The sequence below is a fragment of the Halichoeres trimaculatus genome, unplaced genomic scaffold, assembly GCF_033239565.1.
Source record: "Halichoeres trimaculatus isolate MK-OKI-2021-1 unplaced genomic scaffold, fHalTri1.1 fHalTri1_scaffold_8, whole genome shotgun sequence".
Classification (NCBI taxonomy): domain Eukaryota; kingdom Metazoa; phylum Chordata; class Actinopteri; order Labriformes; family Labridae; genus Halichoeres; species Halichoeres trimaculatus.
The window spans coordinates 25,785,624-25,813,385 of NW_027437186.1; the positions used below are offsets into that span (position 1 = coordinate 25,785,624).

At 43.1% G+C, this 27,762-nt stretch overlaps 3 protein-coding genes across 9 annotated transcripts in view; all 3 read right to left on the minus strand.

Annotated features, from left to right (window-relative positions):
• Positions 1 to 40: 40 nt before the first annotated feature.
• Positions 41 to 21,537, minus strand: lrrfip2 (leucine rich repeat (in FLII) interacting protein 2). 7 transcript variants are annotated; one of them, XM_074675247.1, is made up of 15 exons: positions 21,243 to 21,374; positions 20,550 to 20,698; positions 14,256 to 14,342; positions 7,745 to 7,786; positions 6,254 to 6,385; positions 5,931 to 6,002; positions 4,407 to 4,577; positions 4,221 to 4,313; positions 3,811 to 3,903; positions 2,858 to 2,959; positions 1,610 to 1,742; positions 1,333 to 1,503; positions 1,108 to 1,187; positions 892 to 996; positions 42 to 580 (listed from the first exon to the last, which is right to left on the minus strand). In XM_074675247.1, the coding sequence occupies exons 2-15, from the start codon at positions 20,637 to 20,639 to the stop codon at positions 470 to 472; spliced, it is 1,482 nt and encodes a 493-aa protein (XP_074531348.1). In that variant the 5' UTR covers positions 20,640 to 20,698; positions 21,243 to 21,374; the 3' UTR covers positions 42 to 469. The 7 variants fall into 7 exon arrangements, with proteins under 7 accessions (XP_074531349.1, XP_074531348.1, XP_074531352.1 ...); XM_074675246.1 differs by lacking the exon at positions 21,243 to 21,374 and adding an exon at positions 21,383 to 21,537 and having other exon boundaries at positions 43 to 580; XM_074675248.1 differs by lacking the exons at positions 5,931 to 6,002; positions 21,243 to 21,374 and adding an exon at positions 21,383 to 21,537 and having other exon boundaries at positions 41 to 580.
• Positions 7,805 to 13,980, minus strand: LOC141794763 (uncharacterized). The gene is made up of 11 exons (XM_074675254.1): positions 13,934 to 13,980; positions 13,093 to 13,146; positions 12,437 to 12,475; positions 12,246 to 12,317; positions 11,149 to 11,349; positions 10,817 to 10,903; positions 10,578 to 10,637; positions 9,031 to 9,084; positions 8,895 to 8,951; positions 8,465 to 8,536; positions 7,805 to 8,263 (listed from the first exon to the last, which is right to left on the minus strand). Exons 1-11 carry the CDS (start codon positions 13,934 to 13,936, stop codon positions 8,051 to 8,053), a joined length of 912 nt encoding a protein of 303 aa, XP_074531355.1. The 5' UTR covers positions 13,937 to 13,980; the 3' UTR covers positions 7,805 to 8,050.
• A 3,956-nt stretch (positions 21,538 to 25,493) lies between the features above and the next one.
• Positions 25,494 to 27,762, minus strand: part of dact2 (dishevelled-binding antagonist of beta-catenin 2) — a 5,526-nt gene continuing 3,257 nt past the window's right edge. Inside the window, exon 4 of the mRNA XM_074675933.1 lies at positions 25,494 to 27,762. This exon is cut by the window's right edge and continues 196 nt beyond it. Within this exon, the coding sequence (XP_074532034.1) occupies positions 26,235 to 27,762 (1,528 nt within the window). The 3' untranslated portion in view covers positions 25,494 to 26,234.

Below are 27,762 nucleotides of genomic sequence, written 5' to 3' on the forward strand. Positions count from 1 at the left end.
ACAAGGACACAGATTTGTAAATTACACTTTTATTTTCCAGAAATCTTTTAAATATTTGAAAAATTGCAGAGAAACGGCAGCAGACAGAGATCAATGTGTACCTGTTAGTGTGTGTAAAGGCACTTCACTGTGAGGACATCAGGATTTCAAAGAAACAACGCTCATTCATGCAACTTATCAAAAAAAACACAACAAAACAAAGAAGAGCCAAGCACCCGAGCAGAAAACTAAATCAAACAAGATGAAATATTAATCTGTAGTGAAATGTCCTCAACGTTTCTCCCAAAGTCTTTACACTTTAATGCTTTCAGCGGGTAAAACAGTCTGTTTCTGTGCTACACTTTAGAGTTTTTGGTTAGCTACAGATTTCAGAGTGTTTCAGGTAAAACAGGAAATGTGCTGCAGACGCAGTTTGGCAGTCAGAGGTCAAAGGTCAACTTAAAGGGCTTCATGGTGATGAAGACTGGGGTCACTGCTGGGAAAGCAGAGCATTCCTGTTTGCCTTCATCTTCTCCAGCCGCTTCACCAGGTGGTTATTAGTCATCTCCATCTCCTCAATCTTATCCAGCGCCGTGCGCAGCTGCAGGGGAACAGCAAGAAAATGCCACTACATCATCACATAATCAACATTGATTGTAAAAATATGAACAGAATTTTCCTCGGAAACTCTTAGTTATTCTATCTGATATGTTCGCATTGTTACTTTCTTGTTGCAACTGTGACAAATACAGCTGCATGTTACCTTTTTTTCCTCTCAACTTTGTTTTATGCATTTTTTTTTACCATACTTGTGTACATATATACAGGCATATCTTATCTTAGCCTAAACATCTAAGTGTGTTACAGTTTATCTTATGGAGTTTGTGTGTGTGTGTGTCAGACAGTGTGTACCTCTCTCTGTAGTTTGCGTTTCTCTGCTTTCAGCTCGTCTTCCACTTTCTCTGAGTTGTCAGCTGCAGCTTTGTAGCGACTCACCTGACCCTCCAGTCTGTTTACCTAAAACAAACATTCGAAACACAAGTGTTTGAAGGACTTATTAATTTGAAATGATATTAATCCACAAATTTATTTCATCTGGAAGACTGAACTCTGCTCTCTGAGACTTACGTTTTGTTCCATCGTTCCCATTTCTTGCTCCGCTTTGGACAGTTTGAATTTGTATTCACTGATCTGTCTGTTAGCGTCTCCTACAGACAGAAACACAGACACACGTTGTTCTATAAACAAACATGTTTTTTTAGGTACCGTTGGCGTTTTCTTTGTAATCTGTAATGATAATCCTTAATGTTTATGTGTGCATGAGTGTGAGTGTAAGTGTGTGTGTGAGCTTACTTTGCATCTCAATGAAGTGAAGGTCTGTACCATTTTCCACTCTTTCTCCGTCAGTGAACGCTCCATCTGTCTTTGTCTGTTTCTGTCTCTCCTCCTCCAGCTGATTCTTCAACTTCCTGATCTGAGACAGAAGCTCGTCTTTCTCCTCAGCCAGCTTACGGAGCCTCACGTCTGCACACACACACACACGCACACGCACAAGCAGGATGAGTTTAAAATGTGTTCTGTGTCTGTGATTTAAATAAGACAGGTGATGTATGTTCAGGTGAGGCTCTACCTAATGGTCCGTCCCCTGCGGACTCCAGCACCTGAGCGGCCTCTTGAGAGACCACTGTGATCCCTGAGGATGGACACTCGTGGTCTACGTCTCCATTTGGAGTCCCGTCAGGGATGATGACCAGCCCGTGTTTCTAAGGGGAAGAGAGAGAGGGGTTGGTTTTGACCAATCAGAAACCAGAGCCACTTGTAGAGACAAGTATACAGGTGAAGGTCATTTCCATAGCTGAATAAACTAAGCAGAAAAAGTGAGTCCTGCTCCTCCTCCCTACTCTGGTGAGCAGTGTGAGGAGGAGGGGGAGCCAGGCTATGGTGGCTGTGTTTAGCTCTTCCAGACACAACTTGGGCTCCTGTTCGTTGAGGAAATAAATTGTTACATATCTGATTTGTTATTTCTTCAGTCTTCAATCATTCACCAGACAACATCAAACAAGAGTCAAGAGCAGGATCAGCTGTTTGGCACTGGTAGAGAAGATTTTGCATATTTTTCATGGGACCAACCCACATCCTCAGCTCTGCTGCTCATCCCACAAATAAATGTGACTCCATTTAAAAGAGAAATGCACAGGCTTCAGAATGATTCGTTACCAAGCAGTATCGTTCCATTAAAGACATTATCTGACAAACACACACTTATTTACTTTTTGTGCTGAGTTTATAAAGAGTGAGTATTTCAGAGATTGGTTTCATGAGAAGTAAAATATCTGGGGCCTGATCATAAGAGCATTTCATTACATCCATTTAAAAAAGGATGGCAAATATAGAAATGTTTGAATTCTTTCAGTTTGTCCACATATACCCAGTCCTTGGTTTGGGCTCCTTCACCGTGAACTTGTGCCTCAGTGGAGCGTGTCACTGAGGTGATCAGCCCGTAACTCTGCTCAGGTGTTATTGAAGCTCAGGCAGCCTTTATAGCAACCTTAAGTTTACCTGTGTGACTAGGTCAGGTGTTTCTCCGCTTGATAAATATCTAAAGATTCTCTATTGTCATTTAACCTGCTTTTGGTGCTTTTGGCGCAGTGGGCAGGAGCCAAGTCTTGTTTATCATTTTGAATGCTCTATTTAACCCATAAAACCTGCCATCACTTCACCCATGTCAATTTTAACCTTACACCTGGTTATTAACTTATTTACCTGCACCTGTCCTCAAACCTGCCCTCTAAGTTCTTGATCTCAGGTTACTGTCCGAAAGTTCTTGAGTCCTTGATCCCAAGTTTCTGAGCAGGTGCTTGAAGTGAGGACAACTCACCTGTCCCATCTTTGTCTTCCCTTTGATGTCAGCGAGCTCGTCTCTGAGCTCGTCCCTCTCACTCCTAATGCAATCAAAGTATTCTTTCTGTCTCTCTAGTGCCTGAACACATCACGAGGAGAAGAGCAGAGGATGAGGAAGAGAAGGGGGAGGAAGATGAGGAGTAGTGGAGGAGGTGGACACGAGGACAAGAATAGAGAAGTGTAGGAGGAAGGGGAGAAGGAGCAGGAGGCAGAGTAGGAGGAAAAGGAAGACATCAGAGAAAGAGCAGAAAACAGGTTGGACAGATTTGCAACAAGAGGATATGTTCATGCACAAACAGGCAGAATGCATGGCACACACGTGCACGCACATCACACACACACACACACACACACACACACACACACACACACACACACACACACACACACACACACAAACAAACACAAACACACACACACGCGCACACACACACGCACACACACACACACACACACAAAGGAGTTCATGCTGGGCTGTCTTTTATTTTGAAAGGGTACAACACTCTTTCCTGTAGGAGGTAAAGCTCGATCGGTAAACAAAATAGCTCAAAGACGGGTGTTGGCTGAATGAGGATTCGGGTTAGAACATGCTTAAATCTAACTGGTCAAAGCCTTTGAGGATAGTGATGAACTTTAATTGTTAGTCACCTCTCTGTACATCTGAATGTCTGTTGTATGTTGTATGTCTGCACGTCTGTGTCCAGCTACAGACAGAAATCTGAGCTCACTGATGAAACATTCAAAGTTCTGATCGTTTCTGATTAACCTCCAACTCATGAACACACACAGATGAGTTAATTCATTCACTTTGATCATCACATGCAGGAGGCACACTGTGGGGTCCAGGTGTGGACAGGGTCCAGGTGTGGACAGTTCCAGTTGTGTGTGTTAAAGCCTACAGGTGTGGATCATGCAGATCGCCCGAGTTACCCCGATCTTTTTGTCCTTCCAGTTTATGGTCTCCTGCAGGTCGAACACCTCCCTGCTCAGCGTGTCTACCTGAGTCTGCAGCCTCTGGTTCTCCTAGTGCCACAGGTAAGGCCATAAGGGGACAAGACAGGTGAGGCCATGAAGAGGACCAGACAGGTGAGGTCATGAAGAGGAACAGAAATGAGGAGGGAATGAACTCAGACAGAAGAGCAGAAAATGAAACAAAAGCCAACAGGTAAGACAGGCGAAAAAGGTGAAACAGGTGAGGAGAGGTTGATGAGGTCATAGTTCAGATCAGGAACAGGGTCAGAGGGGGGGTGGCACAGCCTGTCAGGTCTTATCAGAGTAGAGCACCCCCTGTTGCCTGCATGCAGCAGACCTGTAAAGGTGTGAAGAGACCATGTGATCACCTGTATGAGCTCGTCTCTCTGTCGGAGTCCCTCCTTCAGTTCTTCCTGTTTGTGCTGCAGAACTGAACACGTGTGTTTCTGTCTCTCCATCTCCTGGAACGTTCAGATCATGGTTTAAGGTTAACAGAGTCTGAGACTGGTTTCTTGGGGATAGGAATGGGTATGAACAGGACAGGTGCGTCTTACCTTTGTCTTCTCCTCCAGCTCCCTCTTCAGCTCAGCCATCTGCTCCTCCATCTCCTCGATTACATCCTTCAGCGTGTCCACCTGGTAAATCAGGTTTCCTTTATCGTTGTCCAGCTGAGCGTTCGACACCATCGCCTTCTTGTACTTCTCCTCCACCTCCACCAGGGACTCCTGCAGGGCAGAGTCAGAGACTAGTGTACCTGGTTCACCTGGGTTCTCTTTAAAACACAAACTACTGGGCAGCTTGTGTTTAACCACCATGAGGACAAAAATGAGCTCAGTGTGTTTTTAAGATGACGGGTTAGCACAGAGTATCAGTGATCACTACTTAACATGACTAGCTGGTTTATTATTAGTAACCATCGCTGGATGAAAGTGATCTTTATTGATCTTTGATGATCAATAGTGATCTTGACCCTAAGAAGTGGAAATGCTAAGAGCCAATCTTCATTCTAAAATGAGTTATGTTTCCAGTGTAGGTTCACTCACCAGGTTAGTAGTTAACTCACATCTACATTAGTTAACCAAAAGACGTTTAGCCTATTTCAGAGTCCAAGATATGACAAGTAGGGGTGCAACAGATCAAAAAATGTCCTGTTTGGATTGTATTCACAGATTGGATTTTTTTTTAGATCAGCAAAAATAATTAAAGAAAGAAGACAAGCCACATAATAACCCTGCCCTCTATTTATTCTCTAAAAACAACAGTAAACCCAAAATGGTCAATATCCAAGTTTAAATAATATGAGAACAACTTAAAGTGCCATTTAAGGCATATCTCATTTCAACATGGAGAGTGAATTTAAAAACAGCCTATGTCAACATCATTTTTACTGCTTCTGTCAATACCTGCGTAGATGCAGCACAGAGCTCCTCATCTCCCACTCTGCCGTGATGTAGTGAGCAGCAGTGTTGCCAACTCAGAAACTTTTTAAACCTCTCTAGCTGTTATTTTTCTCCAAAAAAGGCAACCAGTGACATATCTGGCAACTTTTCTGAAGTTTGGAGACTCTGACTAGAAAGCATGTTTTGATCTTTCTCTATCCAACGAGCAGCTCAAATCCCTCAGACGGAAAAGTCTACCTCACTCGCCTGCGCAGCAGCTCCTCTTAGCTGGAGCCAGAGCAGACGACTGCATGCAAATGAATCGTGCATGTGCGTTCCGAATTGTGTAGAGGGATCTGTAGGATCACAGACTAATGATGATCCGTTGCACCACTATTAGACTGCCACCAGGGGGAGTGCTTCACCCTGGTTGGTATACATCAGCACCCAGATGCATTGTGGGCCACCAGTCAAATCAGACAAGGGAGATAGAAAACATGCCGAGGGAGGAGACAGGTGAGACAGAGCAGGTGAGACACAGGAAGGGGTGACAGAGGTGTTAAAGAGGCTCCTTTAGGAGAGCAAAGAGCATGCTGGGAACTGTGAGAAGAGCAGAATGCATGCTGGGAGCCCTGGAGAGAGCAGAGAGCATGCTGGGAGCCCTGAGGAGAGCAGAGAGCATGCTGGGAGCCCCTCTACCTTCAGCTCTTTCAGCCCCTGCATGTAGCGCCCCTCTACATCCTGAATCTGGTCCTTTAGCTCATAGATGTCCTGCAGAGCACGGGGAGGGAGGGGGGATAATCAGGGACAGGTAACAGAGCACCTGGGTTGCCTTCAGAGACAGCCGGTACAGAAAGATTGCCTCATGAAGGAAACAGTCAAAGCTGAGATGTTCAAATGCAGAAGGAACTGTGGTAACTTAGACCTCCTTGGACAGGAAGCTCACGTGAAGTGTCCGTCGTTTGTATTCACACACATATGAAGATGAATATTTATCACAGGACAAGAAACTCTGTTCTTACCCTCAGCTCAGTCAGACTGGTGTCAGGGTCGTAGATACTGCCCGTGTCTGTGCTGCCCCGTCGAGATGACGTGCCGCCAAGAGATGCCAGCGTGGCTGCAGAAAGCCCAGGAGTCGCACAGCGGGACGACGGCTAAAGACACAAAATCAATCAAATATCAATCAGTCGATTCGTTAAGAGTTTTTGTTGAGAAAACTGAATTGATAAAACTCTGAACACAACTCAGATCCTGGGTTTCCGTAAAATCTGCCGAAGTCCGACATATTTCAACTCCACCGGTCAAAATGTCCGGTGAAAAATATTCCCTCTTATCTTTTATGGATAGGCCTGGTCTATGTGGAACAAAACTTTTTTTTTTCAGGCGGTACTAAACTTGTAGCACGGGTTTCATTTACTTCGACAAAGCGCGCAGAACAACAACAATACAGCGGGAGACACATGTCGAAACAGGCGAAACTTAAAGACTTGTTTACTAAACAAAATAGTTCAGAGGAGAAAGATGGTGGTGAGGCTGAAATCCAGGAGGCTGCAGTAGATGATGCCTTGCCTCCTGCCGAGAAGAAAAGGAAAAGTCGGTCGTTTCGGACCAAATGGAAGCTTCTGCTGTGCAATATTGATTTTAGTTAACCAATTGAGTCAGTTGATGGCACTCATTTTATTTGATATAGCCTATGCTTTAAAAGAAAGTTTTATAAATTGACATGCTTTGATATTATTCTTATATGTACGTCGTATCATTTTAAGTCTGCCCCTTAACGTAAACGAGAGGATCCATGTAAACTTAATGGCATGACCTTAAAAGCACCAAATAAGTTGCCTTAATGAATTTCGTTAGTAAATACTGTGAAGACGTGTAAAATATAACTTCCATGAGGCTATTCACTCATGCTGTGACAGATCACCCTATAGAGCCCAAATGTCATAGTCGCTGTCGAGGTGCGGATCCTAACTGTCATTATTCGGGAGCTGTCCTCGGGACTCTGCTGTTTGACTCCTCATTACTCATTGACGCACAGTGCAGGGTTTTATAATCAGTTTTTGGAATCAGTCCATTAAGGTTGTTACACAACTTTACTTTGAATATTGAACAAATGTTTCTAGTACCAAATTATTTATGTTTTTAAATCGCTTTGTCACGTATAGTGACAAAGATTACATCGATCGAAAATACACCCCCAGTTAATAACAGGAATAGATTTTTTTTACAGGCTTTGCGTGTTGGTGTTGGTCTTGGTGTTACCAGAGCTTTGATTAAGATCTAGGCTGATGGACATGCTGTTTTCTGCAGAGTCATGATCCATCCAGGAAAATAATGTACCCTAATCACAAACCAGAGCCTTCAAAGCTCTTTAGGACTTTAGGTCTCTCACGCAGTCAGAGTTTTATTTCATTTCTCTGGTTTATCTTGTTTCTCACAGGCAGCTCTATAACGTTTAATAGAATATGTTTATTTCATGCTCCATGTTACTGTCAGTAAAGGTAAACACTCACCCGGCTGTAGTCTGAATACTGTTTGTCGCATTTCTCATCCAGCTGAAAAACACAAAGAAAATTATGTCAGATACTTAATCTGATTAACTCAGAGTGTGGCGGCGCCATGCTGTGAGCTGCTTCCTGTCAGTAAATCTGGTTACTCAGGAGTTAGTGTGAGTGCTGCATGTTCACAGATCAAACACCACAGAAGAAGAGAATAATTACTGTCCTATAAACACAACTCCATCAGTCCATGCTAAGACACAACCAGCTCTCAGTTAAAGAGCCCACAGACACATTCACTCTGACTTATTGTACCATGTATCAGTGGTTAATACCATAATCATAATCATGATCATTATCTTTATCATCATCATCATCACCATCATCATCATCAACACTCCAAGCAGCTGTCTGACTCACTGCATCAAGTTCAGGGATGCTCAGATCATCAATGTCTGACACCACACTGCCACGCCTGTTTGAACGGCTGAAATAATCAGCAGCCGACTCAATGAGGTCTGAGAAATCAGACGACTAGGAGGAGGTATGGAGGGAGGGGGAGAAGGAAGAAAGAAAGAAGGAGAGAAGGAAGAGGAATAAGGAGGGAGGAAGAGGAAGATGACAAACAAGGATAAAAAAAGAGTGAAGGATGAAAACACGAACAGGTGTTTAATGAATGAATAACTCAATGGTGATATCACAGTTCCATGACATCATCAGGTGTTTCTAGCTCACCACGCTGTCTCGGCGCCCTCTGCTGCCACGCTCCTGAGACACACTGCTCATTGTGTCTTCATCTGAGGAACACTACACAAACAAACACACACATACACACTCACAGAGTTTGTATCAGATAAAGGTTCAGTGATGACACTTCATGCAAATACAAACATCAAACCAACAAACACCCTGTGTGTGGGGGGGCACACGGGTCAGGCGCCTTATTTCTATGAATAGGGGTGTGTTACCCTCATGCTGCATGGTGGAGGTGTGTGTAGCTGTGTGTGTTATCCTCATGCTGCTGGGTGTAGGTGTGTGTAGGTGTGTGTGTTACCCTCATGCTGCATGGTGGAGGTGTGTGTAGCTGTGTGTGTTATCCTCATGCTGCTGGGTGCAGGTATGTGTAGGTGTGTGTGTTATCCTCATGCTGCAAGGTGGAGCTCACCACGGGGCTGCTGCGGGTGGAGCTAGCTGCAGAAGAGTACCAGCTGTATTCAGATGGCTGTGGGGTTGGGGACACATGTGAGAACATGGGAGGCACACCTAGCAACTGAACGTTCCACACACACACACACACTTACAGCTTTAGAGCTGTATCCTGAGCCGTACAGAGCAGTTTCATCGTACACAGAAGCCTGAAGACAGATGAAGACAACTCAGAAAAACACATTAGACAGAGGTCCTTCAATGCATCACATCTTTTGACCACAGGAGGCCCTCAGAGTGCTCTGTGTATCTGATACCTAACGCCATACGACCTGCGGAGTCCCTTACAACGTGTAAGAGATGTCTGAAGACTCATCTGTTCAGGGAACACTCAGAGACTTAATCTGACCCTTCTCCTCTCTGTCCTCAGAGGCAAAGTGAATCAGAATGCATCAGACCCAGCTTTAAAGGGGACATATCATGCTTGTTTCTCCTTTTCAATATGCCAGACTAGGATGCCTGTAAAGCATTTCTGCCCTCAATACAAGACATTTAGTTCCTTCATTGCCCCACAATAGCGTTCTCAATATCCTCATTTTAAGCCATTCTGAAGATCTTGTTGAAACGCTCCGTTTGGAGAATGACCTCCAGTAACCTCGCAACGTCACAGCCCTTTGTGCTCTGATTGGTCGGTTCTATCAGAGGGGCGGAGGGGGTAGAGCCAGGGGGCGGTTTTTGCAGCATGGCAGTATTTACAAAATCGCCATATTGGATAGGGAAAACCCGGCGAGTTTCTGTTTGCCAAAACTTCACCGTAAGGCATTGATAGCACTAATAAAACAGCAGAGTGTAGGATACGTCCTTTGGTATTGGACCCCGAGTCAGACCCGGACAGTTCTGCAGCTCAGGAGGAAGAAAATCCACCTCGACACAGATCATCTCAGAACGCTTCAGTGTGGTGAGTCAAACCGGTACTGTAACATGTATAGTTTATACGTTTATACTCGGCTCTTGGTGGGTGTGTCCCTCAGTGGCGGTTGTGTGACTAACTGACATCACAAAGGAGGAGCTGCTTTATCAGATTACTCCGATAAAAATAAAGGATCCTCGTGTCGTCACGAAGGTCGAAATCTCGCAGCCAAATGTCAATGACCAATTTTCAGAGGCATCAAATCTCGTTCTAGGATATCAGAAAAAATACAATATCTCATTTTTTGAAAATTCAGGGGGTGTAAGGTCTTGTTTTCAACTTTATTATTTCTTTGTAAGTATAACATCACAAATCAGCATGATGTGTCCCCTTTAGGTGAACATTTAGCACTGATTATTGAATGTTTTTTGAAGGTTGAATGGTGGTCAGCTATGGCCTCATTATCTGACATGACAGAAAAAAATGAATGAATCAATGAATGAATAAACTGCACTTCATCTTGCACTTGCACCTGCAGCCAAATAACTTGAGTGCAAGACAGAACCGGTGGCCCCTCTGATCAGGATCCAGTGTTTGAAAATCTGTCAGTTGGAGGAGTGAGTGTGATGGACTGTGAAGAGGGAAAATCTGTGTGTCTGTTTGATGTCGACACAAACTGTAATCAGACTGAAGATAGAGTGTGAACAGCTAAATATAAACCCTCATACTGAACACCTATCAGAGGAATGTGTCCAGAGTGACACACACACTCTCACACACACACTCACTGACCGTGCTGTAGCTGCGAGGCAGCCCTGTGACAGACAGGGAGGAGGAAGAGGAGGAGGAAGCCTGTTCAGGAAGAAGGAGCAGGAGGTGAAAGAGAGAACCAGAAGGAAAACATGTGTTTATCTCTGACAGGTACAGAAAGTAAGATAAGTCCCACATAATAATCTGAACCATCAGGAGTGCGAAAGTATAATCTGAGCCATCAGGAGTGTGTGACAGAGTGTAGGAGTAGGAGGACAGACCCGAGGCTGGTAGGAGGATGCTGAAGAAGGAGGAGGTTTGGTCTTTGTCAGGCTGCTGTAGTTCCTCTGATCATGGTACAGTCCAGTCTAGAGGATGCAACACTTTTAATCATCATCACCATCAATCTGCAGCCAATCACTGATGACCAACATCATTAACCCCTTAAGTATCACTAAGCCTGTAAACTATCATTAACCCCTTCAGTAACACAGACCCTCTGAACAGCTGTTAAGTTAAAGTACTCTTTAAGCCGTCTTTACCACCAAACATAACCTCAGTCATTCCCCACCAAGGTTCATCACCCTGTGCTCCATACTGACATTAAACTGACCAGCAGGTCTTTCTTCGAAGATGATGATGACTTTTTGTGTCCGTGTAGTTCACTGTACACTGAGCTCTGATCAAAGAAAGAGAGATAGGTACGCACAGGTGACCTCAGAGGCAGACAAAGAGACAGGCACATACATGTGATCACACAGGTACATACAGTGGAGCGTGAGGTTTTGAGGGAGCCAGAGGAGAGTCCGTCAGACTGAAGAGAGAAAATCAGAACCAGCACATCAAATACCTGTAAGGTCTGGACGTCATTTACTTACGCTACAAAATCAACAGGTTAACAAATCTGAAAAGCTGCAGCACACCTGAGTCAGAAAACACCTGGAGTCTCATCTGATACCAGACTTTTCAACAGAAACTACTTACAGTACTTTGACACAGAGCCATGAAAGAAAAAAAAATAATAATCAGGATTTCACTTAGCATTAGCATTAACATAAGCATCAGCTTTAGCATTGGCATTGATGTAAGCATAAGTAAAAGTAGGTAAATTAAAATCAATCCTTTAGTATAAGTATGGACTTTAATATTCTTATTAGCATTAACATTAGTATTATGTTTGAATCATTACCTTTATTACGAGCACTACATTTAGTATTACATTTAGTATATTAGCATTACTTTTGCCACTAACTTGTGTATTATTATTTAAATCAGTATTAGCATTTACTTTAGTATTACAATTAGCATTAACTTTGGTATCATTATTAACTTCAGTATTAGCTATTAATAGTTTTTATGTTTTACTTTAGTTTTAGAAATAACTTTTTTAAATGTTTTCGTAAGTATTACTTTTTACTTTAGTATTCCTCACTTTGGTATAGACATTTACTTTAGTATTAAAAGTAGCATTAGCATTAAAGCTGTCACTAGAGATAGAGCGGGAAAAAAAACACTGCATCAGTCTGAACAACCACACAATAGCCAGAGCACAAACAGCCAGGACCAGGCCTTAGGCCAGACATGACCAGACTAGCACAAAGGTCAGTCCAGGACAGGAACCAGGTGCTTTCCAAAGCCTGTTAGACCCGAGTTTTTGACATGCTTAGGGTAAAAACTCCACATAAACCCACACACATGCACAACACACACCAGGGGGTCTTTCCTACGGGAGCTGGATCGACTCTTTGAAGAGCCAAGGTCTCGGACCGCTGATGAGCTCGACTTAAAACAGAGACAGAACCAAACCAGTTACATAAAGTCCAGAGTTCATACACGCAGTGATGCCATCACAAACTTTATCAACACAAAGATTTATCATTTAACCGTGACCATCAACCCACCCTGTAACTGCGCACCGACACCACATCATCATCCAGACCCTGTTTCCACAGAAACATGGAGAGAGAAGAACTCAGAGAGGGTGTGTGTGTGTGTGTGTGTGTGTGTGTGTGTGTGTGTGTGTCTGACTGTCTGTCTATGTGTAAGAGCTGCACCACTAACAAAGCATGGGTCATGACCTAACTGAGTGATCACACCAGTCAAACTTAACTGAACCATCAGTCCGACCTGAGTGATCAGACCGAGCTGAGTAAAGTGTGATGGTTGGATCAGACAGTAATGATCATTTAAATCAATGAATGTGAAACACGATCATTTAAACCAGCAAAACGCTAGAGACATGGAGACGAAGGATCAGAAGCTGTGTCACTGTAGCTGATGGAGTCACACAGGTCAAAGGAAAACTTTTTTTTCTAATAAGAACTCTGGGCCTGACATCTAAATCTGACATATTTAATTGGTTTTCATGAGCCTTAACACAGTGCAAAAAGGAGACAAACTATGATTTAGATATCATAGTAATTGGAAAAAAACTTAACTTAAATAATGTAAAGAAATAAGTGGACATCAATGTTGCTCGATTTTATCACCATTATTATTAAGCTTTACTGCTCTAACATGATTGTTTATCTGTGTGTGAACAAGCAAAGTCACAGACCCGACGCTGACGACTGCTGGAGCGAGAGGAGGCGCGAGCCTTCTCTGTGTCAGCCTGTAGCAGGAGAAAAAGAGAAAGGGGGGGGGTGAAGAGGAGAAAGAGGAATAGAAGACAGAAGAGGAGGAGGAGGTGAAAGAGGAGGTAGAGCAGGAGAAAGAAAAGAACAGGAGAAGGAGGAGAAAAAAGAAGAGTAGCAGGAGAAAGAGAAGGAGGGTAGTAAAAGGAAGAGTAAAAATGAGGAAGAGCAAAGGAAGGAGGAAGAAAAGGAGAAACAGGAGGAGGAGGAGGAAAAGCAGAAGGAAGGAGAAAGAGGAGGATGAAGATTTCTGCAGTCATCTTCAGAAACCACACCATGCAGCTTAAACAACTGATCACACGCCATCAAACAACATGACCGCAGCTCTGACATTACACATCTCTATGCAAGCTGTTAACCGCTGTCCTGACCATTCTCTCAAACAAGCACACACACACACACACACACACACACACACACACATCCACACACATCCAGACACGCGCGCACACACACACACACACACACACACACACACACACACACACACACACACACACACACACACACACACACACACACACACACACACACACACACAAACAAACTGTAAAGTAACACACTAATAAAAAAACATTGTAAACAAACATCAACAAACACCCCACCTCACACAGATATGCAAAACCGAAACACTTAACCAGGCTCACTTATAGTATCACACTAATGACTGAGGATCAGCTGACCGAGGATCAGGCAAACAGGGATCATCTGATTGATCAGTTCACATCGCAGGCTGTTAGTTACATGCTCTGTTTGTCTGTTTACCATCCACTGGTGGATTTGACCCCACTTCCTGCTGGATGCAGAGTGAGAGAGCTGCAGGGTGAGTCAGAAATATTATTGGTCAGACAGATTTAAAGAGAAACTAAGACATTCAGAAAAACTGTCTGGATAAAACCCTGAGAGATTACAACTGAGAAAACTGTGTAGATTAAATACTTGTTTGATCTGTGAACATGCAGTTCTTGATGGAGTCAGGTGTCACCTGAGTCCTTGTCGAGAGTGGAAACATCACCAAATGAAAAGCAGCTCTCCTTTGTGTTTAAAGAAGTTGTCATTCAGGTGAGTACTTCTCAGGTGATTTTACCTCTTTCTGTTGCCGCTCCAGTTCCCTCATTCGAATGTCCCTGGCCTCTGCACGAGCTGCCCTCTTTGCCGCCAACCTCGCCTCTGCCTGAAACACATAAACACACAAATGAATGCAAGTTCAAAACAGGTGCTAGTTTAACCCTTTGAACCCTGATGTGATTTTTCCGGCCTCTGCTTCACAATTGCATACACATAATAAAACAGGTACACCAGCAACCACTAGCTCTATTTGAATCACTTTGGTATCAGAGTAAAGGGAAAACTTATTAGATTTGTTGAGATGTGTCAATATGAGCATGTAAATATCTATGATACTAGTAAAGAGTGAATTATGACGGTACCCAGCAAAAAATTTTAAAAATGTAAGTTTGCCTTAAAAAAAGACATTTCAGGATCAGTGTCTTTTAGAAAGTAACACAGCTGCAGCTCTAAATCTTTGCCAGTCCAGAGTTCACTGTATGAATATTATCTCTGCAGAGGCTGACTGATAAAGTGACGTACAGGGAGGTTGTAGTACAGGAAGTTCAGGCAAGGTTTCTAAAGTGGCCACTTTGGCACAGTTTAGCACCATCTGCCTCATTTAAATTTTCTCATGTACAAAACTATATATTTCATTTGTCTATGATGGTGATAAATACAGCCAAATACAACAGTTTTTGGGTTGTATGGGCGAGGGCCACCAGAGACCAAACAACAAAAAATGGCAGCCAAAACAGCAGCAGCATAAAGCCAGATCCTTCGGCTTTAGAGTCTGACATTTGGGTTGTTGTATTGCTACAAAAAGTGAGGGAACATACCACATAAGTTCACATGGGGCATGAAAAACGATAATCAAAGCATTTAAATTGATATTGAATCGATATCATATGGAATCAATTCAATATTGAATCAAAATCAAATCGCTACCCAAAGAACCCAAATGGAAATCGAAACTGAATCGAATCGTGGCGTTCTTGGCAATACCCAGCCCCACGTTTGCGTTTGTGATTCTTTGGCCTCTTTCTGTCTGATACTTTGGTGTAAATTGCTTTGACTCGCAACACTGGAATTTATGGAGTCTCTGCGTTCTGTCTCTGAGGTGTTGATCTTTGGTTCTGCATGCCACAGCGCAGCACAGCATAGCGCAGCACAGCACAGCACAGCACAGCACAGCACAGCACAGCACAGCACAGCACAGCACAGCACAGCGCAGCACAGCACAGCACAGCGATAGAGCCGGAGAACTGGTGTGTTGACATAGCCAGATGAGGTTTGATATCTCATGATTCATTTAGCTGATATTTGAGTTGTGTTTGTGGCATGTAAAAGAAGGTTTATATAATCTCATAGGCCAGGTTCTGTTTTTTTAAATTGATGTGCAAAATTGCTGTATTTTTCCATGATTAGATCATTATTTCATGCTGTGTTTGCTAAGTGACATCAAAGTCCCCCAGATAGCAGAAACTCTTGGTTGACAACTCACAACATAAAGAGCTATACTGCAATGAGTTAGCGTTAAACACACAGACACACACACACGTTTCTGACATACTTTTTTATATTATTATTATTATTTCAGGATAATACACAGGTGGAAGTGTCGGCCACATTATAACTCAGACAAAGAACCGAACATCAGGTCAGCTTCTTCATCCCTTACACACACTATAAATACTGCGTGTGTGTGTTTGTGTTTGTGTGTGCGTGTGTGTGTGTGTGTGTGTGTGTGTGTGTGTGTGTGTGTGTGTGTGTGTGTGTGTGTGTGTGTGTGTGTGTGTGTGTGTGTGTGTGTGTGTACATTCCACAGCTGGCTTATCAGCTCCACCCCAGCAGACTAGCATATTCCTGTTTCTATGACAGCATAATATGGCAGTCCAAACTGTTTGAAAACAGCTTGAGGAGAAACCCTTTAGCACCATGAAGGTTCATAACATCCAGTTTATATAGTTGAACATCTAATTCCATCTACCAGGCAAACCAACACAAACACACAAAATCATCCCAGCATACAGGTAACAGAGTCCATCTAGTCGCAGGTAATGTCTCAGAGCTATGACCATCATTTAGATGTGAACATTGAGCAGCTGTCTAATACCAACACCTCCCAGCAGCACAGAAAACTCGTCCTCTTTGCCACAACAAACTACAACCAGGCTAATTTAAAACTACTTTTACGATAAATATGATGCACTGAAAGAGAGAGACAGGGAACATTAAAGATAGACAGCTGCCCTGAGAGATATCAGAAGTGACCACATGTAGAATAGGACAGCTGTGTTTATGCCTCACTGGATGATGTTGCTGAAATGTATGTGATAAAGTCAAGAACATCCTGTGTGATAGAGAAAAGACATCTGTCCCAAGTTTTAGTGCCACATGTATTTCTGTCTCCAAAGCCAGAGCAGAGTCCTCCTGTCACTCAGTGTGTGGGAACTTTCTGCAGACTTCATCCTGCTCAGCCTTCAGGACACTGAGGCTTTGGATTCACTCCCACATCACACTCTGGCTGACCATTAATCTGCCTCCTCCAAGCAGCAGGAAGGCTCTGTTTACCATCCTTCCTGCTCAGATGTTACAGTTCAGCTCCATTTCTTGTCATCCATTCCTATCCTTTAAGCATGGGTGGGGTGGAGGATGTTTGTCTGCAAGGAGGGCTGAAGGCTACTGGAGCTAGCTCTGCTAACACACTAGCCACACTCTGCTATCTTAAGCCACAATCTGCCAACTTATCTGTATCTTTATAGCAGTACAAAATAAATTGTGCTCAGACTGATCTTTAAGTGTTTTCTGATTGAAGACTTGTGAATGTTAGAATTCAGCTTTCAGTTTAAACAACTAAGTTTGTCAATTTGGGATAATCCCAGATGAAGATGAATTTGGAGCTTATCTCAGCGTGGACTGTAAATGGAGAGAGGATGAGTTCAGTTGGTCAAGAAAGGGTTACGTTAAAGAAAAGTTATCTAAAATGCAGAATTAGGGTAGGCTGTGAGCTCTGCAGCTGTCAACTGTCTGACAGAGAAATTATCCATGTCTGTTCTATCTATAGCTCTGTGTGTGTGTGTGTGTGTGTGTGTGTGTGTGTGTGTGTGTGTGTGTGTGTGTGTGTGTGTGTGTGTGTGTGTGTGTGTGTGTGTGTGTGTGTGTGTGTGTGTGTGTGTGTGTGTGTGTGTGTGTGTGTGTGATCCTGGGCAAAACTGCACAAATAAAAAAAAAACAAGTGTTCACCATGACATAATCTGACAATCAAATCAATACCATACTGTCAGGATTATAAACTGACACACTGTAATTGTCAGTATTAAAGTCCAACACACTGTTACAGTAAGGATTATACTCTAATATAATGTAACACACTCTAACTGTCAGAATTATAATCTAATATAATCTAACACACTCTGTCAGGATTATAATCTATTATAATCTAATACACTGAAGCTATTGAATATAGTCTAACACACTCTGTCAAGATTTTAATCTAGCACCCTGTAACTGTCAGAACCATAATCTAATACACTGTAACAGAGGGACTGATCATCTTAAATATTGTAACAGTCAGGATTAAAATCTAACACTGTTACTTTCATGATAATAACCTGACCCACTGTTACTGTCAGAACTACAGTCCAATGCACCGCAATTGGGGGGATTATACTCTAACATACTGTTTATATTTTCAGGATTATAAACTAACCTGCTGTTACTGTGAGGACTACGATCTAACACACTGTAACTTTCAGGAGATAATAACAATAACACAATGTTATTGAAGGGATATTATTTCTAATATACTGTTCCTGTCAGGATTATATTCTGACATCGGTTACTGTCAGGATTGTATTCTAACACACTTATGCTGTCAAGATTTTAATTTTACCAGCTGTAACTGTCATGAATATGATGAAACAAGATGTAACAATCAGAATTTTAATCTAACACACTTTAGTTGAGGGGATTATGCTCCAAAATACTGTTACTGTATGGATTATGAATTCAGCAGATTCAGATGAACTGCTATTCTGGCAAAATAAGAGGCTTCTCAAAGACATAAACAGTCCATATTTGTGTGTTTTGTTTGTGTGTATTGTTTGTGAGTATTATGTGTGAGGATTCTGGTTTTAATGCTGAACTCCTTGCTCTCTGGTCTAATCTTTGTTCTACACACACGTTCAGATTTAGGAGCTGATGGGGGAGGGAATGGGGGGTGTCAGATGACTCATGTTTCTATGATTGGCCTGCATGACTCCACAGAGCACACACAGAAAAAGGTGCTGCCTTAAGCTCACACAGGAAGCATTCTCACAAACTGACGAATCTTAATCCATGCAGTCACTTTCCTCTTTTAAAACTACAGAAGGTGTTCTACAGATGAGGCGATGTTTTCTCTTTCCCCGTTAAACACTTTCAAACTAAAACATCATGTTTTTATGTTGTTCTGCAGCAGAGGAAGGCAGAGAAAGACAGCCTGCTGACGAACACATGGAATAATCCAGGCGTGTTGTTACAAGCTCGGCTGCTTCCCTCCTCCACACAGAAAACACAAAAAACACCACAAGACGAGTCCTGGAGTGTCTGTGTTTCACAGAGCTGTTTTTACACACCATACCTGAACACACACTATTGGAACACACTACATGAACATACACTACCTGTACACACTACCTAGATGCAAAAACACACACTGCCAGAATACACACTATATAAACACACACTACATAAACATGCACTTTCTAAACACACACTACCTGAACACACTCTACCGAAACCCACACATCCCGAACACACACCACGTAAACAAACTACCAAAACAAACTACCTGAACACACACTACCTGAACACATTACCTTAACACACACTTCACAGTAAGGCTGGGTAATTATGTCAGAAGTCAAAATCTCAATTAAGTGAACCTCTACCTCAATTTCTGATAATGCATGACAGAATCACATGGCCACTTCTTCTGCTGGTTTTCTGACAGCTTTCAAGCTTTGGGACACTTGGCTGCCCGACGTATAACTGCACAATCAGCAGCATATTTTAAGGGATGGTGTATTAGCAGAGAGAGAATAACAAGGAGATAAAATGGAATTAATTGGCATGCAGTTTTACATCAGTTTGAAGCTCTATGATCCCCAAGCCTCACTACATAGACACACAAACTGGACACACAGTCTAAACACACACTAAATTAACACACCATTTCTAAACACACACACTACCTGAACTCACACTACCTGGACACACACTACCTGGGCACAGTGTGTCTTTTTATTTGTTTGAGCATAGAAGACAGAGAGAGATTACTTCCCACTGCCAAAATTTACTTGTTGGCAAAGTGTCACCAAATGAACTTTCAGTCTATGAGCTGTAAACAGATTGATGTTCTCCTGAGAAATCCAAGCCAACCACAGATACTGAGACATAACACATTTTGGGGCTGATGAGCTCATTTTAAATAATAAATCACAAACAAGCTAATGTGTAAAAGTCAGACTATTTTGGGTTCACTTCAAATGACCACACAGGACCTACGATGAATTTGTGCTGATAACTTTGATCCACCAGATGTCCAAGGCAAACCTCAGACGACTCAATACCTGAAAATCACCTTAAACTCATCCATAACATCCTTTTTATCATCTTGAACTTGTTGTTGACATCCTCATAGCCTCAAACCTTATCATTATCATCCTTTTATCATCTTAGACCTCATCATCATCCTCTTTATCATCTTTGACCTCATCATTACCATTATTTTTATCATCTTAGATCTCATAAATATCACCATCATCATGACCTTGACCACCACCATTACGTAACCTTAAAATTAGGAGGACCAGATTTTGGTGTTTGAGTTTTTATCTGGTTCACAGGACAGAGGGGTAGTTTCTGTCTGAATATCAGACAGAGTTTCTCCTCATGTCCATCACAATGGAAGGTTCTTATGTGAAGGTATACAACACCTGTTGGACACACTAACCTTTCTACCAGATGTCTGATGTTGTCTGACTGAAGGTACAACACATTATAAAAGAAACCATGCAAGTGCTGATTCCGCAAAAGTGCAGGGGCACTATGAGAAAATATAACTATAGCACATTATGAACATGTATACGACATACCTTGCACAGCATGTTAAAGTGTGTGTGAACGCAAAAAGTGTTTGTGATATGAGAGAGAGAGCGTGTGTGTGTATGTATGTATGTATGTATGTATGTATGTATGTATGTATGTGTGTATGTGTGTATGTGTGTGTGTGTGTGTGTGTGTGTGTGTGTGTGTGCGTGTGTGTGTGTGTGTGTGTGTGTTCTCTGACCTCTCGGGCGATGCTGCTCAGAGCTTCATCCTCGGCAGAAAATCGATCTTTGAGAGGAGCCCGTTTTCGTCCTGAGCCCTGAGTCCCCATCTCTCCTCCGGCCACGTTTATCCCAACAGAACCCACTACCACACACCTGTGTGTATCACCTGAGAAACAGACACACAACTGAGTTAACACCTGCTGATTGATTTGATATTATCTCTGTGATCTGGTTCCCCCTAATGTCGCTTGGACTTTTCAGTGTTGATCACTTTCGTTCAAGTTTAGATCAATCAGAATCATGCTTTAAACACAATCGACCGACGTGTAATAATAAAGTTAGCATGTTAGCCTAGCTTTAGCTGACGGCGTAGTGAAGCTTCCGTTAGCATATATAAAACCGTTTCTGTCATTGATTCTGCTTATCACTGTTAACTATAGTCACTGAGAGCTAACAGCTAACAAAACTACAGTCACTGAGAAACAACAGCTCAGAGCCGCCCTGCTAGCCTAGCTAGCTTCTCATTGAAATAAACGTAAACGTTAGCTTAAGCTAGCCAGCTAGCTGTCACAGCTAACCAGCGCCCAGTTCTCCTGAGGCGAAGTTCTTTTTCCGTCAGTCATTATTTTCCGTTGGATTTACACACTATATCATCTGAGGTAGCCTTCACCTGCAATCACCTGTCTACGGGGGTACGAACCTGTCCTTACCTGTCCTTATAGAGCACAGAGCCAGCTCGGACACAGCCTTCGAGCCTGCTAATGCTAGCTGACCTCTTTAACAGTTAGCTCCGCGGGCTAACCTGTTAGCTGCTATAGACATGACACACAGCGCAGGTAAGAACCGTTACCTGTAAATAACCCTCAGTACCGGGTCTGTCCACTCTCTCTGCCGGAGGATCAGAGCGAAACCATCCGGCTTCTTCCCGGGGACAGGAGCAGCTTCAGTCCGCTCTGACAGCTGTCATCAGATCGCTCTGCTCCAGCAGAGAGAGAGAGAGAGAGAGAGAGAGAGAGAGAGAGAGAGAGAGAGAGAGAGAGAGAGAGAGAGAGAGAGAGAGAGAGAGAGAGAGTAACACACACACACACACACACACACACACACACACACACACACACACACACACACACACACACACACACACACACTTGTAGGACCCGGATGTTGGGAAAACTTGGGGTGTGATGGGTGTGAAGCTGCTTTCAAGGGCTGTCGGACTTGCAAAAATACAACAGAAGCTGCTGTACCAGAGCAATAGATGTAGTTCAAGAGACACACACACAGAGCCACCCACAGTTTGTATATGAAGTCACAGACAGTTTTTATGTCAAGACACACCAACTGTAACATAGACGGATTATATATATGGAGACACAACCAAAGTTTGCATACACAGACACAGACAGTTAAAGACTCACAGACATGCAGGCAGACAGTTCATATATAAAGACACATCTACAGACACATGGACAGTTTGTATAGCAAGACATAGGCCTACAGCAAATACACAAACACAGAGACAGTTTGTATATCAAGACACAGACAGTTTGTTAGTGGAGACCAGACCATTTGTATGTAAAGACAGACTGGCTGAAACACAGACCATTAATATATTCAGATACACGCACACAGTATAAAGGCACATCATGGACGCAAAGGGTTTCAGCATAAAGATATAAAAACATGATCTGTAAGGGCACACAGTTTGTGAATAAAACAGAGACATAGAAGGGTTTTGTGCAATGACACTGACAGATTTTATTTGAATCACAGCCTGTCAGTAAGGACACATTGATTATCCTAAGTAAAGAGGAGCCAACCAAGGACAGGTAAAAAGTAGTCTAAGTAGGTCTAAGTGCTGTGATTTCACCACAGGTCACAAATTTTGCCTTAAAGAAGCTCATAAAGTCCTCACTGCCAAGGGAGACACATGGCTTCATGATCTTTCTGTGAGAGTATGTCTGAAATAAGATCACTGTGTGTAAATCAGCTCACCGTTTGTATATGAAGACCCTGACAGACACACAGACAGTTTTTATATAAAGACATGGACAGTTTTAATGTCAAGAGAAAGAGACTGTTTGTATATAATCACACACAGGCAGTACATAAAGACACACTGACAGACAAACTGACAGTTTGTATATAAAGATCCAGACATACACACAGAGACTTTGTATATCCAGACACGGACAGATACTCAAGCAGCTTGTATATCAAGTTACAGACGGACCGACAGACAGACAAACAGAAAGACATCCACACAAATTCACAGACAGTTTGTACAGGTGTTAAATTCAGGTGTATATTGTTTTGTTGTTGTTGTTGTTTTTTAGAGAATTTAATGGTCCTAAGTCCTAAAGTACTAATCTCATTGTCTGCCTGCAGGGCCATTGTATAGAGCTGCAAGTCAAGAGGGTAAAGTGAATTGTAATCATGACCTTCTTTTTAGTAAATGGAGATTTATTTCAGACTACCAACTTCTATTTAAAATATCTAAGAATAAATCACTGCTATCAGTGGGTCCCTATGTATACCTACTATATCCTTTTGTCCACAAGGGGGCAGCAGAGGATTATGGAGTTCTATCAGATTCATAACAATAAAACACACAACAGTCCAAAACATTAAATGAACGTGTACAAAATAATGAATATTATTAATTGTGAATGTTCATGTGTGTTAACTATAACACAGGAGCTACAGATCTCATCTATCTGAAACATAAAGTCATATGATAACATCTCTCTCACTCTAATTATTAAAAAAACAAACAAGCAAAAAAAAAAAACAATTGACAGGCTGTCGAACACTTCACAGTTTAATTTTATTGATTTATAAAACAGATGTAAGTGTAAAAGGCTAAGATAGAGGTTCTTGGCTGTGCTCTTGGAAATCTTTGTATGCTTCGTTACACCCATTACACCAAAATATCTCTGTGAACGGACCTGACAGAACCAGTCTACCATAAAAAGATCAGAGAAGAAGAGTCTAACAGTCTGAGTGTGCTCAGTCTACTCCAGCAGAGTTTGAACCCTGTGACTGAACATGTTAGAAATAGCATTAGTTACACACCGAAACCCTGACACATTACCCACAAATCAAAATCATAATTACATTCTGATTGTATTGCATTAATGAAATTGGAGTGTGTTAAACTGTAAGGATTTGTCTGACACACACACACACACACACACACACACACACACACACACACACACACACACACAAACACACACACACACACACACACACACACACACACACACACCACACACACACACACACACACACACACACACACACACACAGCATTCTCTTACAGTGAGTGTGTGTACCCGAACTTTTGAACCATCTTTGAGCACAGCATGAAGAAGAGAGACAAAGAGTCAGCAAACAGAGAGAGAGAAAGAAGGGATTAGCTAATAAATGACAGGATGTGCTGGAGGGGGGCAGACAGTCCCCCTCCCCTCTCTCTTAAGGACTTTGTCATTCATGAGGTTGGACATTCGGTTCACCTCGGAGCCCCCCCCCAACACACACACACACACACACACACACACACACACACACACACACACACACACACACACACACACACACACACACACACACACACAAACAGTGTGTTAAGCCTTCTCTCAGAAGTAGAGAGGACATTTGCCCCCTGGGTCCTCCTCCTTCTCCTCTTCCTCCTCCTCCTCCTCCTCCTCCTCCTCTAATGATCTCATGTTTGAAAGTGATGCTTTGTGACAGCTGGACTTTAAAAGAGTACTCCTCACCATCTCCCACACATCTTCTCACACACACTTCCTCAGGTGTGACATTTTAGGTATAACTCACTTTGTAACCCTCAGCTGGCTCTCCTCACAGATGTAGGCTGAAACTGTTACCTCTCACAGAGAGGAGACCACCATCCACAGCCAAAAGTTGATCCTTGGTTACTTTCAGCAGTGCAGTGTTGGGCTCCAAACCCAGAATGAAACACCTTTGAAAAGACTGTTGGCAGATTTCAGAAATAAAACAGAGGTTAGTCACTAGATGGCTTAAGAGCCTAAAATAAGTGCCGGCTTTTTAAGAAGAGGCTTAATTACCACAACTTTAAATAGTTGGAGTACATAACCTGTCAGTACTGGGAAGGACACATTAACCACCTTAAGTAAAGAGGAGCCAACCAAGGGAAGTACTTCCTTCAGCAGCCAAGCTGGGGTAGGGTCCAACAGATAAGTTGATGATTTGGCTAAAGTGACTGTTAAAACCAGTTCCTGAAGGTCCACAGGTAAAAAGCAGTCCAAGAATATATTAGGTCTAAGTGCTGTCATTTCACTGCAGGTCACAGGTTCTGCCTTTAAGTCACAAAGTCCTCACTGCTGAGGGAGACACATGGGTTCATAAGCTCTCTACCTCTGAGAGTGTCTGTGTAATAAGATCACCATGTGTAAATCAGCTCACTGTTTCGTGTCCGTTCACTTGGTCTATTTTTACCTGTGGAGTTTCCTGTGATGGAGCTGACCTGGTTTAATTAATCTTTATTTGCTTGAAGCCTTTTCACAAACGGAGCAGCTCACCCAACTCTGTCCTCTCAACAAAGATACAACATGAACAGAACTCGAGCAGAGCCGCACTCATACTAGAAACATCTGATAGAGAGGTGAGCAAGTGAGAGATAAGGGAGAGGGAAATAAATGAGATGAGAAGGAGTGAGGGAGACATGAGAGTGAGAACACTCTGCTGAATCCTCCAGAGAAGTTCAAAGATGTGATGTGTTTGGTGCTTGTGCAGCAGTTCACTCTGCACAAGTTTCCATTTATCCATCTGTTCATGAGTTAGATATGGAGAAATCTATCGGCTTAAAGAAGGAAACTGAGTTCTTTTTATTCTTTTATCAGTTATTTGGGCTTAGTGATTAGTTGTATAATTTTCGTCATAAAAGAATTTTTAGACATGTGAAGAGGTTCTTTTTATTTCTCATGTTTAAACACATAAACACTGAAATGGTTATGTAATCCTTTGATCCAGACACACAAAATTAAAATTTTACTTTTAACATCATTACTAGCAAACAAGAGTAAAACATGGGGTGATTAAAGTTATTTCTATTAAACCTTTATAGCATCAAAGTTTGTCTAAATGAGTCAGTATAACAGAGAACCAGGTGAACCAGTTTTTCCTCTGTTGTTTTTTTCCCCAACAGTTTATAACCCCTCTGCAGTCTCAGTGTTAGCCCCTGTTGGCGCCTGAAGAGGTGTGATGAAGCCCAAAGGTGAATGTTACCATATGTGAAACGCTGACTCCAGATAACTTCCTGCTGATCACGAAACAGACAAAGAGAAGGAGCTGAAGATGTAGCTTGGCCACATGGCTAACTGCTACAGCACACCTGTTGGTCAAAGAGGCCACGCCCCCAATTCTTCCCCCCTTAAACCCTTAATCGGGTGAGTTGTTCAGTTGTCCAATATAGTTGTACAGTTGCCATGAAGAGAAAAATAAGTAACAAACTGTGTCCACAGCAGGCTGGAAACTCTCTGGGGACTGACTCACAGCTGGAGACAGACTCAAGTGGACATTTAAGGAACTGCAGTTCATTATAACATGGAGCTCTTTAGGGACTGATGCACTGCTGGAGACAGACTCTAGTGGACACTCAGGGGTCTCTGCTCAGTTCCTTAGGCTTCACTGTGTTTTTGTTGAGACAGATTAATTTAGACCAGGGTCATGACCTTCAGAGAGGCTGGCTGAAACCGTCTGATCTTTTTTTTCAGGGCTCGGGATGCCTTGATGCGGCAGGCTGATGGTCCATGGTGGGGGGCCTGCTGGACACCTGCCTGAACCAAAAGCAGATCCCTTTGGTCCTGGAAGCAGTCCTGCTGGTCTTCCTGGTCTAGGGACAAGCTGCTGTCGGACACAGAGGATGTCTGGGAGCTCCAGCTTGACTCGCTGTCTCCAAAGCGGTTGGTGGTGTCATTGCTTAGCCCACCCTCGCTGCTCCCGGTGACTGTGGAGTGATACAGGGACGAGCAGTCAGCTGAGTACTCAGACTCACAGCGAGGTGGATTCAGGCTGGGCCTGTAACAGGCTACAGAAGGGTAACCGTTGTTTAGACTGTGATGGAAAGACGTTAATGACACAGAAGACTGGAGGAAGTGAGGAGGTCCAGTACATTGACCTGGTCTGGCACAGAGTTCGGACTGTAAGCTCCCTAGAGGCTGAACCTGAGACCTGAACCTGGGCTGCTGACGTTGGGCACACGAGGTCTGGGTCAGATCCGCCTTTCTCCTCCTTATGTCAATAGGCAGGTCGCTGTCCTGGCTATAAGGTTTTTTGACTGTGCTACACCTTGTAGGGGAGAGGGGATATCGCTTGTGAATCTGGTAGGTGCTTGAAAGTCCAGGACTGCAGGGGCTGGAGTCTGAACTAGATCCTGGTCTGAGCTCCCCTTGGTGACAGTTAGAGTATTTCTGGGTCAATTTTTCCCTTCCTTGTCTCTTCTGTTCCCCCTTGGACCTGGTCTCCCTGGACTTTTCAGAGTGTTGCTGCCGTGCTGCATGAGGCCTCCTGAGTTTTAGGGCTCGTGTTTTCTGGTCTGCTTGTCTCACTTTGATCTTCTGAGATCCAGCAGGGACAAACTTTGCATGGACAAATTGGGGGGACACAATGTGAGGGTCGCCTGATCTGGTACTGTGGTTCAGTCCAGATCTTTGTCTTTGGCCCCTCCTCCTCTGTGGACTGTAGTCTTGATGGTCCTCACATGTTTTGTCTGAACCCTGAACCTTCTTTTGGTGTCCTTTGGTCTTCTTTAGTGATGAAGACCAGACCTCATCACTGCTGACAGCAGAGGGACATGAGACCCCGGAAGGGCCCTGTGGGGGTCTCACTGTCAGGGTCTGGTTCCTGTTTCCAGTGATCTGTTCTCTGGAGTAAGTCATGCAGTGCCTCTTCTGGTCTCTCTGTGCTGGGATGGTTTTTGAGGCCTGTTCTGGACCAGAACAGTCTCCTTGTGAGGTCTCAGAAAACATAGTTAGTCCCTCAAAGGACTCCTGGTGCTGGTCTTTGTGGGTCAGTACAGTCTCTGCTTTGATCTGGACTCTGTTGACTGGGTGCAAGTGGAGTTTGTCCATGTGACCCAGAGCCTTTGTCTCATGTCCCATTTGTTTTCTCTGGATGCTAGCAGAGCTGGTCTCTATAGGCCCCTGAACCTTTTGAGTTCCAGGCAGGGTTGGATTACCCCTC